The sequence below is a fragment of the Helobdella robusta genome (assembly GCF_000326865.2).
Source record: "Helobdella robusta unplaced genomic scaffold HELROscaffold_4, whole genome shotgun sequence".
Lineage (NCBI taxonomy): Eukaryota > Metazoa > Annelida > Clitellata > Rhynchobdellida > Glossiphoniidae > Helobdella > Helobdella robusta.
The window spans coordinates 1,486,295-1,502,403 of NW_008704902.1; the positions used below are offsets into that span (position 1 = coordinate 1,486,295).

Consider the following 16,109-nt stretch of genomic DNA (forward strand, 5'->3'; position numbering starts at 1 on the left):
ATCCAATCAAATCCACAGTCCAATCCACAATCCAATCCACAATCCAATCCCCCGATCCAATTCACAATCCAATCCACAATCCAGTACATGATGGTTGATACTATTTGTTTGTTTGTTTGTTAGCAGTAGTAATAGATGTAGTAATAGTTGTAGCGGCACTAAGCAAAAATAGAAGTAATACTAGTAATAGTAATAGTAACGGAAGAAGTAGTAGTAATAAGTAGTAGCAGTGATTAATAGAAGTGTTTGTTTTATGAAAGTAATTCTTCCAACGCTAGTAGTTTGTACTACACTCATTTCGTTAATCTCTGTGTGTGTGATGATGATGATGATAAGGATAGTGATGACGATGATAAGGATAATGATGATAATGATGATGATTATTATGATGATAATGATGATGAAGATGGTAGTAATGATGATGGTGGTGATGATGATGGTGGTGATGATGATGATGAGGATGATGATGGGGATGATGATGATGATGATAAGGATAGTTAATAATAATGTGATGATGATGATGATGTGATGACGACGACAAGAATGATGATGGTGGTGGTGGTGGTGGTGATGATGATGACGATGACAATTGTGATGATGATGAGGATGTGATGATGATGACAACGACGATGATGATTTTGTGATGAAAATAACGAAAGTTATAAAATGAGTTAATATGAAAAGTGAATTCAAATAATAAACATGCATTAAGTTTGAAAATTTTTCAATCTTTACCTTTATTTTAAAACGAAAACAAAATTATGAAAAGTTTTATTGAACGAAAGATTACATAAATTGGGAATCTTTTTTTCAGCCGACGACAAACAACCATCACGAAGACGACAACTACGACACCAACTACCACTACCAAAACGTCAACAGCGTCGTCAGCAGCCGCAACAACTACCACACCAACTACCACATCGTCTACCACATCAACAACTACCACACCAACACGGAGCAACTCCACACAACGGACGCAACAATAGAGACGTCACAAGGTTACAGAAAAACTTTTCATTTAAAATAAAAAGCAACTTCAGTGCCGAAGAAAATTTGGATTTTAATAAAAATAAAAGTTATAAGAATTCTCTCCTCAATGAAAAACTTAATAACGATGATGATGATACAAATAACAACAACAACAACAATAGTAATAATAATTTTAAAAAGGTTAAAATTAGCCATGTCCTTATGAAAAATAAGAAAATTTTTTCCGCCGAGATGATGGTCAAAAAAAATTCTCGCAGAGAAAAAAATTACGACGACGATCTCCATTTAAAGTCCACAAACAAAAACTTTATAAAAAATTATCTTAAAAGTTATTACGTCATGAACCAGTTATGCAAAAACAATAAAACAAAAAGCAACAACAACAACAACAACAATGTAAGCTACATCAATAGCAAAATAAAAAATAAAGGCAGCAACAACCACGACAGCTACAACAATAACAACAACATCCATCACAGCCACTACAACAAAAACAACCACAACAATCACAACAACAACAACAACCACAACAACAACACGTTACTTTATGATAGCAGCAATAGAATCTTAGCCGTTAACACTTGCAACCCTATAAAATACGGAGGAAACCAGAAAATAAATGGCAAGATGAACCAAAATATAAACAATTTTATAAACAACAACATAAACAAAACAATGCTTTCCGACGTAAACAACAACATAAACAACAAAATTTATCAAGTCGCACGGAACAATTCACGAAATACTGTTAAAAGCAGCTTCAACAATATAAGCAAAAACACAGACAAAAAACCAAACAACACAGGCATCAACACATACAACAACACATACAACAACACATACAAAAATACAAACAGCAACGCAAACAACAACAACACAGGGAACAAGACAGAGAACGCAAACGTTCATACTTTCAATTACAAAAAATTAAATCTCGACATAAATGTCGTCAATAAAAGAAGTAACAACATTAAAAATCATTTAAAGATACCGTCAGAGGACAATAAAACACTAATCTGTGACGTAATTATGATGTCATATAATGGCAAGCCAAAGACAAGTAATTGGATCATTACATTTTACGAAAAACCCAAAACTTTTGCTTCATCATTGTCACTTTCATTATCGCCACTTTCTCTTTCACCTCAATCATCGATATTTTCATCCAAAATACCATCATCATCAATATTATCATCATCTCCATCATTTTTGTCATCACAACTGTCGTCCTCAACAGTGGCATCACTTCCTTCATCTACGTTATCTTTGATATCATCGTCCTTTTCATCCTCAGCGTCTTCATCATTATCATCATTGTTGTCATCATCGTCATCACCATCTTCGCCATCTTCACCATACGTAACTTTCCTGCAGAGGTTGGGAGATGAGTTCAAGATTGAATTAAAGGTAGGTTGAGATTTTAATTTAATGATGCTACGAAACAATGCCTGTGACTTGTGCGTGCGATCACTTCCTGCTTTTTTCTCTTTTTTTCTTCCTGTCTGTCTGTCTGCCTCTTTCTTTCTCTCTCTCTCTCTCTCTCTCTCTCTCTCTCTCTCTCTTTCGAAATGTTCAAACGCTCGTAAGAATACAAAAGCATCTGAACTGTTTTTGAGCTGCAAGCTTCACAAAATTGTTTTGTAGATAATTTAATTTGAAAAGCTTATAAAATTGTGGAGTTGCTCAATTTAGATGATGGTAGCCATAGGATGTTAGGCGAAACCGATTATCAGTTTAAAAAACTCAAGCTCTACCACAGCGAACTTCTGGCTAAGCAACGTCTTAACATCAATTTTTTTTGGCGACGAGTTTGCATGAGTTTGCATACTTTTTACACATCCAATGTTTATTTAGATCTACGATACTTATCGACGTACTGCTGTCAAACTTCATTTTAGAAGGTTCGCGTTCACAACTAATAAGATAATTTAAATGAAATGATTTAGATAAATTTGCTTTACAACCAGTTTCGAAAAGAAGCAACTTCCGAATTTTTCGAAAAATTTTCAAAAATATTTTTGAATAAAATATTTGATTACATTTTGAAAAGCTTGTTTTAAGACAATTTGTTTTCATATGATAACTTTTTATTGGCGTGGTTCTACTGAAAACATTCAGATGCCGATAGTTTGAGCACACGCATGTCGTCCAGCAGGCATGTGTGTGTACAGATCTTTTTCACACAGGTTGAAGAGTGTGAAACAAGAGAACAAAAAGTAAAATTCCACTGACGAGCCTCTATCATATTCTAACAACTTTTGTCTCCAACAAATATTTGAAAAAGCCACACCTACATTTAGGTGCGTTTATTTAGAATGATATATTTTATTAATCTCGTGTAAGTTCGGTTGCGGTGAGCACATGTTTTGTACTTCAATAACTGCTTATCATCCTCAATTTCATGATATCCGTTTTAATTGGCTGAAATATGTTTAAGATTCTGCAAAAAATATTTTACAAAAAATTACGAACATTAGATAAATGAACATTAATCCGAGTCAATTAAGCAGTCATCAAGGGATTGATCCATTAATCACAGGCTTCAAGACAAATCTCGTTAGCTAAGCTGGCCCCGCGTTAAGACGTCACACAAAATTGTTGAGCGCGGGTAATTAATTTTTTTCTGATAAATGAGACTAATTTTCAAAGCAATTAGCATTTTCCAAGATATTAATCGTGAGTGAAATTGGTAGGAACGTTTTATGAAAATGTTGTTTAAACTTTTTTTAAAACATTTAATCGCAGGCCATCTTTTCTTGCTTATTTGTTTGTAAAATTTCACCTTCTTCCAGTTTCAAAAAATTGAAACTTCTAAGTTATTCAGTACTTTTTCAATTTAAAACAAGTTAAAATTTTTTGAAATGCAAGCAAACATGTTCTTTCATTTTTTATTTATTCTTTTTCTTTAAAATGTGAAAACCTTAAGAAAAACTAATGTAAAACAAGTTTGAAAAAGTACAACGGTGTTGAATAATCTATATTACATGGCATTTATTTGCATGCAACGATGTGCACACGTTTCAAGTAAATATTAAATATTGCGCGTTTTAATAATTTGAAAATGACAATGGTCGACATTTTCTTTAATTTGAAAATTTTTGAAAAATTGTTGACCGAAACTTGAAACTTTGAAATTCATCTAGATAAGGAGCTCTCAAATTAATGACTGCATTCTTCTTTACGCTGCCCACCTGCACCACGAGAATATTCCTGCCAATGGAAATGTTAAAGTTGATGACGAACAAAACAGAAGAAACAATAAAAATAACAACATCCAAAAAAATATTAACAACAAAAATAATAAAAATAGCTCATTTGTTGAAAACGATTCTCTAAGTGGCAATAAAAGATTTAGAAAAATAAAAAGCAACAAGTCGACAGGAACTCTCGGTGTATGGAGCTTCATGCAACTGCGCGTCATAAACGGTTCTCTTCAGTATTCGTTCAAGTATCGTAGCATCAACAACCGGCCAGTCAATTATGACAGCATTGTTCGCAAACGTGTGCACGACGATCATGTTGATAAAAGCAAAAATTATGACAGTAAAAATATAGAAACACATGATGATGATGATGCTGCTGATGGTGATGATGAAAAAGATGATGGTGATAAGGAAGATGAGGATGAAATTGCCAGAAACAGCAAAAGTTACAAAGATATTAAGGTTGATAATGACAGACATTACAACGATATTTTTCAAGAGAGTGGTTATGTTAGATTGTCCTCAGCCATACCTGTCAATGATAACAAATGGCATCATATCATCATCGGCAGAAGTGTCAGTAGAAAGTTCAAAGATCATTTTCATAAGTCGGAACAGTTAAAGAATAATTATCATGCTGATCATAAACAGCATAAAAAGGTTAAAACTAGCTCGGATGGTGCGGATGTTGATTGCAAGGGTTGTTGTTCATTTTCTTGTAAACAACATCGGCAACATGTTTTGCAACATTTAAAACGTAAACAACACAAATTACAACAACAACACGGACAACAACAACAATCGTCACCCTATGTACAATTATCAGCTCATAAGCAGCAACAACAGGATGAGAACAAGCAAATTTTTCAACAACAACAGCAACAGCAACAGCAACATCATCGAGAGCAACAACAACAACAACAGCAGCAACAACAGCAACAGCAACATCATCATGAGCAACAACAACAGCAAACTGAAGAGTACAAACATCTACAACAACGCAAACAACAATACAAACAACTTAAACATGATAAACGTAGACATCAACAATCCCATCTTCATTTCCGTCCTCATAATTTTTCAGTGCAAACTGCTTTCCACCACCCTCATCATCATCATCATCGTCGCCATCTTCATCATCATCACCATCATCATCACCATCATCTTCGTCATCGTCATTATTCTATTTATTATCATTACCTAGTAATTGACGGGCAATGTTCGAATGATGTTGTTTATTTAAGAGGTGATGATGATGATGATGCTGATCGCGTTGGTGATGATGATAATGATGGTGATCATAATGATAACCACAATGATGACGATGATGATGATAACACTGGTGATCACTACAATGGCGATGTGTATCTAAAGAAAGTAAATGATACTAAACATGAAAATGGTCCTGATGACAACCGGGAAGTAGAAGGCGAAACGATACTTTACAAGTTTTACATAGGTTAACTATAAATTTGTTTCAGTTTCATAACATTGCAAAAATGTATAGCAGGCGATAACTGTTTGAATTTTTAGCATAATGAGCAGCGTAAATGGCAAATTTGTATTATTATTTTTAATTTGTTTCTGACAAATAAATGTTTTTAAAGTCTAAGAGCGTATTTAAAATTTAGAAGATCAAATAAGTATTCTAAATTAAAGTAAAATGATAAAGATTATGATAAAGTTTAAGTAAAGTTTCAAAAATAATTTTCACTCAACTTTAATCAAGGTGGCATGCCGGATTCGTTGAAAATGAAGCTATCAAAGTTATTTTCATTGAAATTAAAGTCATTTCCATCATTGTCGGATTCTCTAACATCTCCTGCTTTTTTATTGTCATTGCCTTTGTCATCCTCGTCTTCATCATCTTCATCATTATCTACATCATCTTTTCAATCCTCTCCATCAACTTCATCATCATCTTCATCATCAACTTCATCATCATCTTCATCATCATCTTCATCGTCGTCGTCGTCGTCTGCATTCTTTTCTTATTCAATTGAAAATTTCCTTGGTTCTATTTCTTCCTTACTAATTGACAAGCGAGAAATAAATTTGTTGGATAGATGGAAGGATTCTAGTAAATCACGATGCCCTTCTGATGACGATGGTGATGAAGACAACGACAATGATAAAGATGGGAGAAATGGCAAATTTGAGATCGAAAGCGATAGTGATGGAGTTAATGATAACAAAACTACTGGCTTCGACAAAGTTGTAAACATCGCCAGCAACCACTACGATAATGCTGATGTGAATGTGATGAAAAGAAGTCATGTGTCAAACCACGATGATGATAATATTGATGGTTATGCTGATAAGAGAGATGATGATAATACCATGTTTGCTGGTTAATAAAATAACTAACATTTTAAACGATTATTAAATTATTAAAAACATTTCGTTATAAAAGCAGACAAAATTAATGATAATTGACAATATGATAATTAGTATCACCTAATAATTTTAAGATGAGTGTTCATATTTGAATGTAGACCAGCCAGCAATCAGCTGTTCGGATGTCAGCTGTTCACACGGCGGCCTCTGTACTGACCAATCAGGAGTGCCCGAGTGCGATTGTACCATGACGTCATTCTTTGGTTCCACGTGTGATGAGGGTCAGTTTCGTAAAACAATTTTAATTAATTTTTCCCTCATCTCTCTTTTTCTAATTTTTTCAATCTGTTTCAATGAATACCAAAATAATTGGATAAATAATAAAAAAATAAATAGATAAATAAATAGATGGAAAAATAGATAGATAATAAATTTAATTGAATATATATTGTATGTGTATGTGTGTGTAGGGGGGGTGCTTTGCGTATCTGTGCGTACGGACGTAGTTACGTCGTGCAACTTGTACATATATAAAGCTGTTTTTACGTTTAATTATTTTTTTTGCGTAGTTTTTTACAAGCATAAAAAAAACTAAAACAAAGTATGCAATTAGTTTTTTATGTTTTTAAAATTTAAAATGCAAGCACTGTGTGCGTGCATGTGTGCGTGCGAGTGTGCGTATGCGTGCGTGTGATTGCGTGCGCGTGTTAACGTGAAGAAATGTAGATAGGCTTAATAATGCATTGCCGTCATAAATATGAGAAGTACTGAATGAAAAGAGCGGGAAATGGAAGACAGGAAGTTGATTGATAGATTGTTCGTTTGCCTAATTAATAGCCATCTTCTGATTGATTATTTCAATCAGTGGAACATCATATCTCTGTCGGCAGATGAAAATGTTCATATTATTCAGAACCATGCATTGTAAGTACACTCGCTTTTGTTAACAAACACTCGATACATTGTACACTTGAGCAGTGTACACGTATGTACGCACAAGAATGCACACCACGCACTACGCCACGCCATACCACACCACGCCACACCACACCATACTTCACCACACAAAACAAAACAGAAAGCATTGCCTACCAGTTCAACTCCAAAAGTGACAAGCGGCCTTCGACGTTGACATTGGATCTCCCTGAACGTGATTGGACGACAACCAGCGTTGACGTCATCGTGTTTGGCATCATCACCAACCAATCAGATGCGAACTTGTGGCGACTGAGTAGCAACACGTCACGAGATTTCATCGAAGCCATCATTGTTAGTGTGCAAACGTTATTTGGTTATCTTTCTTTGAGTTTGGTTGTGCTCTCTCTCCTCTCTCTCTCTCTCTCTCTCTCTCTCTCTCTCTCTCTTTCTCTCTCTCTTTCTATTGCTGCACAAGAACACTTGTGGAAAACTGTCATTAAATTTTGAATTTTGGCTCAATAATTTTTTATGAACTTCTTTCAATAAAAGTGATAAAACCAATAATTTTTTATGAACTTCTTTCAATAAAAGTGATAAAACCAATTTTTATGTAAAGGAAATTACTGAAATATTTAATTTGTTGACAAAAATAAACTTTGAAATATCAAACCAAGTTTCTAATGAACCAACAACTACGTAGAGAACATCGCTTAGGCATGTCTTGCTTCAACTCCCTTCAAATTTATCATGAAAGTTTTTCTTTGAAAACCAAATTATTACAAACTGGGCAGCAATTTTATTCAAAAATTTTCCATTTCCAAGATCAATCAACAAAACGCAATTAACAGGCATAATAATTTGTTTCTCCAAAACAACAAAACAAATTATGAATAACCATAGAATAACCATCCAAACAACAAACGGCACATCACCAATTACGTCATCCGATTCATCACCTCCTTTCAATCACACGTGACAGGATGACGGTCATCTGATGATCATTTACGACGTGGCCAATGAGCAGCTTCCGGTTGGACTATTCTTCCACAGGATCGACGACGGCAAGTACCACGTGATCAACTTCGTCAGGATTGGTCCCAATGCAACTCTCAAGGTCGATGACCACATGCCTCAGCCCAAACAACCGCAAGGTGATGATGACGACGACGACGATGATGACGACAATGATGATGGTGATGATGGTAATAATAATAATAATGGGAACATTTGTATTTTATTTTCTTAAAACTTCAAATATGAATAAAAAGTTAGAAATGTAGTAAATCTAAGAAGAGAGTTTAAATAATTACTAAATAAAATGAAGAAATAAAATAATAACAATAATAACGTTGGAATGATTTCAGCTTTTTAACGTCAACGGAATTACACTACTTTATTATATTTTTATTGAATAAAAAAATAATCATGAACTGAAAAAGTATCGATTTGAATTATTAACAATACTTCTTTGGGTGTATTACAAATTTTAATCTACTATTCGTTGCCTAATCATTAATTTTAACTATCATCAATTCTATTGTTACCATCATCATCATTTCATTTTTATCATCATTGACATCATCATTTAAATCGCTTTCAGGATACAATGAAGATGGCGTAAGCAGAAGTAATTTGTTTTGTTTCATTGATATTATTCACATGTGAAATGTTTGTTGGTATGTATGCTTGGACCCCTTATGCGTCTGTGTTTATACGTCTGTATTAGTCTGTCTGTACAGTCTGTCTGTATGCATGCATGTGAGTTTGTGTGTGTGTATGTGTGTTGTGGGTGTGTGTATGTGTGTCTTTGTGTGTATGTGTGAATGCGCGTCTGTGTGTGCGCGCGCGTTACATGTTTGCGCACTGCATGTAGTGACACCTGATGGTTCTAAAGAGATTCTATTTAGCTTTGCTTTTCTCTCACCTTTTTCAGTTCTTCGCACGCTTTCTCAAATCTGCTTAATGGCAAACACGTGTTTCCATTTAATTATAATCTTCCGTTTTGCAATGTGCGTCGGTGTCGTTGTGGTTGCACGTCTCGTCAGTGTGCTTCTCTAAGAGAGAAAAATTTTTTTTCTATTCCATCATCTTCACCGGGAAAATATTCGTGAAAAACTTCGTCATCGTAATCATCATCATTTATTTCGGTGGTATTATTATCTTTTTTATTTCGTCATAATTATCATCAGTATCACCATCATCATCCTTACCGTCGTCGTCATCATCATTTTCATCATCGTTTTTATTCTCAGAACTATCATCATCGCTACTACCACCATTCTCATCATTCTCATCATCTTCACCATCTTCATCATTCTCATTATCCTCATCATCGTCACAACAATTCTTCGAGATTAGCCACGTGACACCCCTGCCATTTTTGGTCGACTAATATTATTTTAATTCTAGGCTAAAATATTATTAGTTCCGTACTACAGATATTATCTGTATTTATAAAAATTTGTTTTTATAAAAATTCTTTGTACTTTTGTACGCTCAAAAACAAAGTATATATCTATATTATAATAATTTCAAGTTTTTTGGGGCAGGCGCCATTTTTTAGTGCCCATATTTTAATATTATTCACACGCACACACATACACACGCACACACGCACACAAACACGCACACACGATAACATTTAGATAATGTAGAGTCCTTATTCAACGACATGTCCAGAATAACGTTGGGACACAACACTGACCATAAGGATGACCACCTTAGCTTCAATGGTGTCATTGCAGGTCAGTTTTGGTGATGTCATCGCTTTGTTGACGTGATGTTTCTTTTTTTTTTTGTTGTATAACCGATTTTACACAAATTTGAGCAAATTTGAAAGTCAAATATTATTATTAAGGAATAATTCAGAGACGTCTCGAAGAAATTCAAATTAATAAATTGAAATGTACTCGCCAGGTTTCACAGTGAACAAGATGCGTGTGTTGGACCTGGCACTACTAAACCATGATAGGATCAAAATTGATGGAGATGTGAAAGTCTTCAAGGAATCTCTCTTCAACTTCATCAAGTCTTTTTTAATTTATTTCATTTTTCAATTTGGGAAAATTGTTTGTTAATATTATATCTGATGTTCATGATTGATTTTATTTTTAAGGATAGTTTTATAGAAAATCATGTAACGACGGGTAACTAATTATTCATCATTCTGTTAACAAGCATATTTTCAATGTGTGATTTTTTTTTAAATTAATAACCTTTGTTAAGACAAATAGAGAAAAAAAAATTGATAATAAAAACTTAATAGCAAATTAAAACTACATAAATTTTTTTTGTCAGAAATTCTACTAACGGAAAAACTCGTCCTGGCACAAATACCAACTCACCTACGAAAAATTTGTCATCTTCATCTTCATCTTCTTCGTCATCATCACGTAACAATTCCACAGAGTACCTCATTTACGCAAGCCTTAACAGCAAAAGAAAGTAATTTATTATAAAAGTCTTATTATTGTATAATTTATTGTATAGTCCTTTAGCGTAAAAATGACCAATTGTTATTTTTATACTTAATAGTAAATGATCAGTAAAATATAGTTAATGTTAACTCTTTATAATCATTGATTCAATACCTTTGTTAATTTCTACGCATTTATTTCATTCGTCATAGTTGTTGTAAATTTTTCCCTGTAGTAATTCTTAATAATGTTTCGTGTTTGTCATTGTTAATGTCAGCCAACTTATTAATGAAACATTTATACGGCATTCATACAACAACTTTATAAACATCTGTCCATCCGAGATGCTATTTTTTTAATTTTGAATAACAAATTTGTAACTTTGCAAAATTTAAATCCCCAGAGACAACAGAAACGAAAACAACAACAACGTAACTGAGGACAACAAAAAGACTAACAACATCAACAACAACAATCACAAATACAACAACAACAACAATCGAAACAAACAAATTTCAAGCCTAGCCACAAGCAACGACAACAATAACAACAATGTCAATAGAATATATCATCAAACCAAAATCAACAAACCAAATAACAGTTTGAATAATAATAATAAAATAAAAAATAATAATAAAAATAATAAAATTAATAACGCTGATTATGACAATGATCTTGAATCCAGTTATAACGAAGATACTGATTACTATTCAGGCATCAAACCTTTCAATAAACAAATACATTATGACGATGACGATGATGATGACGATGACGATGATGATGATGATAGTGATAACAACGATGGTGATGAAAATGATGATGAGACCTACGTGAAGAACAACGATGAAGATGAGGATGAACATGATGACTTTGATGCATCTGTTCCGTCATCAACAAACAACATACGCAAAAACAACAACAACAACAAAATCAAACACAACAAAAACAAAATCACCATGAAATCAACACATAAAACAAAATCTCCAGCATCACTGCAAGCAGCGACAACAACTGCAACCTTCACAACGACATTAGAAACACTAACAACAACATCGACGACGACGACAACATCACCACAAAAATATCACCACCGCCAGCAGCCACAACGGCCACACATGAGTCCAGCAGTGCACTTGGACGTTGATAGAACTTTAAACACCAGCCTCGCCATGAATGTAGTTTTGATTGGTGGCATTGCGGCTGGCATCATCATTCTCATGGCCGTACTCGGCTATGCTGTACTTAAGTACAATAGGAAGGGTGTACAAATTAAGAAGAATAAACTGCAACAGTTCAACTCTGGCGCTTCTCCTCCAAATAAATTAACTGCAGCTGACAAGAATAAAAATAACCACTCCAATAACTCACAGCATCTTCAGCAGCAGCAGCAACTTAACTTTCCGACCAATGAAGATGCGCCTCACGTGACTAGTTATGAATTTCCGGAAGGAGGAGGAGAGGGCATCGCGACAACAAACAACGTCAACAGTAACATCAACAACAACAACGACGACAACATCAATGGAGATCATTATAACAACATTAACAACAGCAACAACAATAATAAAAATAATAATAATAACGATAACATGGACAGCAGAAGTTGTAACAATTTAGATGGAGGTGATGGTGGGTGTGGAAAGTCAAAGAAGCCACCGACAGCGAGCGGGAAAAAGGCAGACGTTAAAGAGTGGTACGTCTGATCTCATCTCATCTTCTCTCCACGCACTGCAACCTTTTTCCAACCACTCTGCTAATCCAGTCAATAGTAAAATTTTCAGATTGGATGTAATATCCTATTTTATGAATTTTTTGTTCGAATTATTATTATTAAAACAAATTATTTCTAAGTAAAATAGTACGAAGATTGTCGATCCGAAGAGATTTTTTAGACCCCATGCTATGTGCTTTGAAACAATTCATCAATTTTTAATTGAATTAATAATTTAAATGACCGCTGATACTTGATAATTGTTTATATTATGTATTTTAATTAATTAATTAATTTTAAATAGAACTTGTTGCATCTGTTTTATTAGCTTCATTGTTTTTTTTTGATTGATTTGGAAAAATGAAAGATTTTGTAGCTACTTGCTGGTTTAAACTGCAACAGTAGATGTTCATTTTAAGTGATTTTATTTTCAATTTTCGACTGCATAATTCAGATATATTAATTATTATAACTAATAAGAGACATGATTCATTTCAATTTGGTAACTATTTAAAATTTTAATTCATCATAATTTTGGAGTAATTTAATATTGAGAGCTTAGCAGCTGAGCTGTTTAATTTCATTTTTTTATTTCCTCTTTTGTGTTTTTTAAATTATTTTTTCAAAATTAGCTTTTCAATTTTATATAAAAAAACAAAACTGGTTTAATTGATTTAATATTAAAAAATAAAGGTTAAAAATTGAATTGGAATGATTAAACGCCAAATCATTTTGCCTCATCTAATTCAACAGTTGAAAGTTTGAAAATTACAAAATTTTTCAAATTATCATCAATATGTTATTTATATACATGGTCTGGTTGATTCGTGACTGGTGTTGATGCTACCAAGATGTTCTGATGACCTGATGACCACCGCATGCTAGAACTGGGAGCCATGGTCATTCACCTGGAGCCAAATGTCCATGTCTTAGTTGATTTTTCGCAATATTATGTCTGAAATTTCAGGTTTTTGTGACGTTTTTATTGCAAACGTTTAAATTTGTAATTAATGTTACGACGTTCTTGTAATGATGTCATGATGATGCTTTGATGTTGATGTTCTTGGCTGTTATTGGTGTTTGTTCTTTGCTTTTTTGGTGATGCCGCCTTACCTGTGAAAATATAATTGAAATTAGTAACATCGAATGATGAGCTAGTTAAGATTTGTAATCATTGGTGTAGCAATTTGATTTATATTTTACAAAAGTATTTATTTTCAAAATGATTAAATAAGATATGTTCAAATGACTGCATGTGTTTTTTGGTGATTAAGACACTCAACTGAATATATAGACATCTGATAAACTCTGGACTTAACTGAAATTTAGCGATAACGTAAAGACAAATTCGCGTACGCATAACCATGAAATGATGTAATCTTCAACTTGTAATCTTTACATGCTACTGCTGCAGATGATGCGGCATGCAGATGACCTCTCGACAGCTCATTAATGTTTGCCAAAACCACTTGCAATAGTTTTGAACTGATCACAGAACGGTAAGAACAATCGCACGTTGATTCCATTCAACAGATTCAAGTTATTTGTCATAATTTAATTAAAATTTGTTCAATAACATGCGGCGATGATGGTGCTCTTGTTCAAATTTATTACATTCATTCTTCTTTATAATTTTTGAATGTGTACAATGTACGGTACATACATTGTGTACACAAGTTAAACGACCTTGCAAGGTTACATTTTATTTGTATCTATCTAGTGAATTATATAAATTCAAAGAAAAAAACATGCAATGAAGATGAACCAGATGATGGTTTAGGCGGTAAAGATGGTAACGACGCCAAAGAAAATGATGATGACGTCATGCGCAACAACGTTAACCCCGCGAGATTTCATTGAGGGCGCGAAATTTCTTGGCGGTATCTTGTCTGTAGATCATGTGATGAATCAAGATGGACACGGAAAGATATGCAAATGCGCTGTCTGCTACGTACGTGTGACTATGTTTATATGGATGTTGTTGGTTTGTATGTATTTGCATGCATGTATGACGTATGTATGTATGTATGTATGTATGTATGTATGTATGTATGTATGTATGTATGTATGTATGTATGTATGTATGTATGTATGTATGTATGTATGTATGTATGTATGTATGTATGTATGTATGTATGTATGTATGTATGTATGTATGTATGTATGTATGTATGTATGTATGTATGTATGTATGTATGTATGTATGTATGTATGTAGGTAGGTACGGCACTTGTGGAATTTGCATACAACCACACCACACGCTTATTACTTCTATGTCTTGTCTTGTGCTGGATGAGTGGATGGATGAATGAGTGAATGAATAGGTAGATGATAGATAGATAGATGGATAGAAGGATAAACGTGCGAAAAGTTGAAAATATAAAAAGTTAAAAATATTTCATAATATTAAAATATATTAAAAAATAAATTTTGTTAAATTTATTAACAAATATTTCAAATTACTCACAAGCTATCAAGATGACACTATAATTTTCAAGTTTTATGTAATGAATATTTATTATTTACACTAACAATGCGTAAGAATGATGCTACTGAAAAACTCTGCAGCATAACTCAAATTTTCATCTGCCGTATGAAATAAATGAAATAATCCTCTATCCACATCAAAGTCATCATCCTCAACCATTTCCTCTTCCGGTATCATCCTTACAATCCGCGTCGTTGTCATCAATATCATCTGCCCAATCATTTTCCTCTCGATCCGTCATTCTCATTATCAGCATAATCTACAACGTCGTCACCATTGGCATCGTCATTTTCCACAACCAAATTCGTCCTTATTATCACCATCTGCAACATCATAATCCGTCATTATCATCTTCATCTTCTTCTTCAATATCAACGCCATAACTCCCTGCCATCATCATCATTTAGATAACTTTGATACATATCAACCAACAATACATATTCTTATCGCAATGATTACATCATCGCCATCATCACTATCGTCATAATTATCATCGCGATCATCATCAATATGATATCTGCTATCCTGATCAACAACATCATTGTATCAACAAAGCGTTGACATCGACAATAACAACCTCAACAACAACAAAAAGCAGTCACACAAGCAACATAATCATCATCAAAATCATCACCATTCTAACAAACCGAAAAAACTTAATATCATCATCACCATAATCATAATCATCAACATCACAACCATCATCAGCAGCACGAGAATGACGTAGATGATAAAAAGTTAATGTGATAAGCTTCTAGAGCTGTCACATTTAGAGCCATAAGAAGCGTGAAATTGACGCTAGAAACATTCATACATCATCATCATCATCCCATATACAAACATATATATGTATATATATACATACATATATATATATATATATATATATATATACAAATACATAAACACACACACACACACACATATATATATATATATATATATATATATATATGTATGTATGTATTTATGTTTGCATATAGTGTAATATCTGGCTCTTGTATTTATTAGGTTATATATGGTTTGTATGTTTATGCATACCA

The 16,109-nt window shown here is 33.4% G+C and overlaps 1 protein-coding gene across 1 annotated transcript; it reads left to right on the forward strand.

The window, feature by feature from the left end:
- Nucleotides 1-6,696: 6,696 nt before the first annotated feature.
- On the forward strand, nucleotides 6,697-8,697 carry HELRODRAFT_66974 (hypothetical protein; the record flags this gene model as incomplete). The annotated part of the gene is made up of 3 exons (XM_009024257.1): nucleotides 6,697-6,818; nucleotides 7,616-7,844; nucleotides 8,431-8,697. Coding segments are annotated over 3 exons (618 nt in total), but the record flags the coding sequence as incomplete, so codon positions are not given.
- Between the last annotated feature and the right edge of the window lie 7,412 nt (nucleotides 8,698-16,109).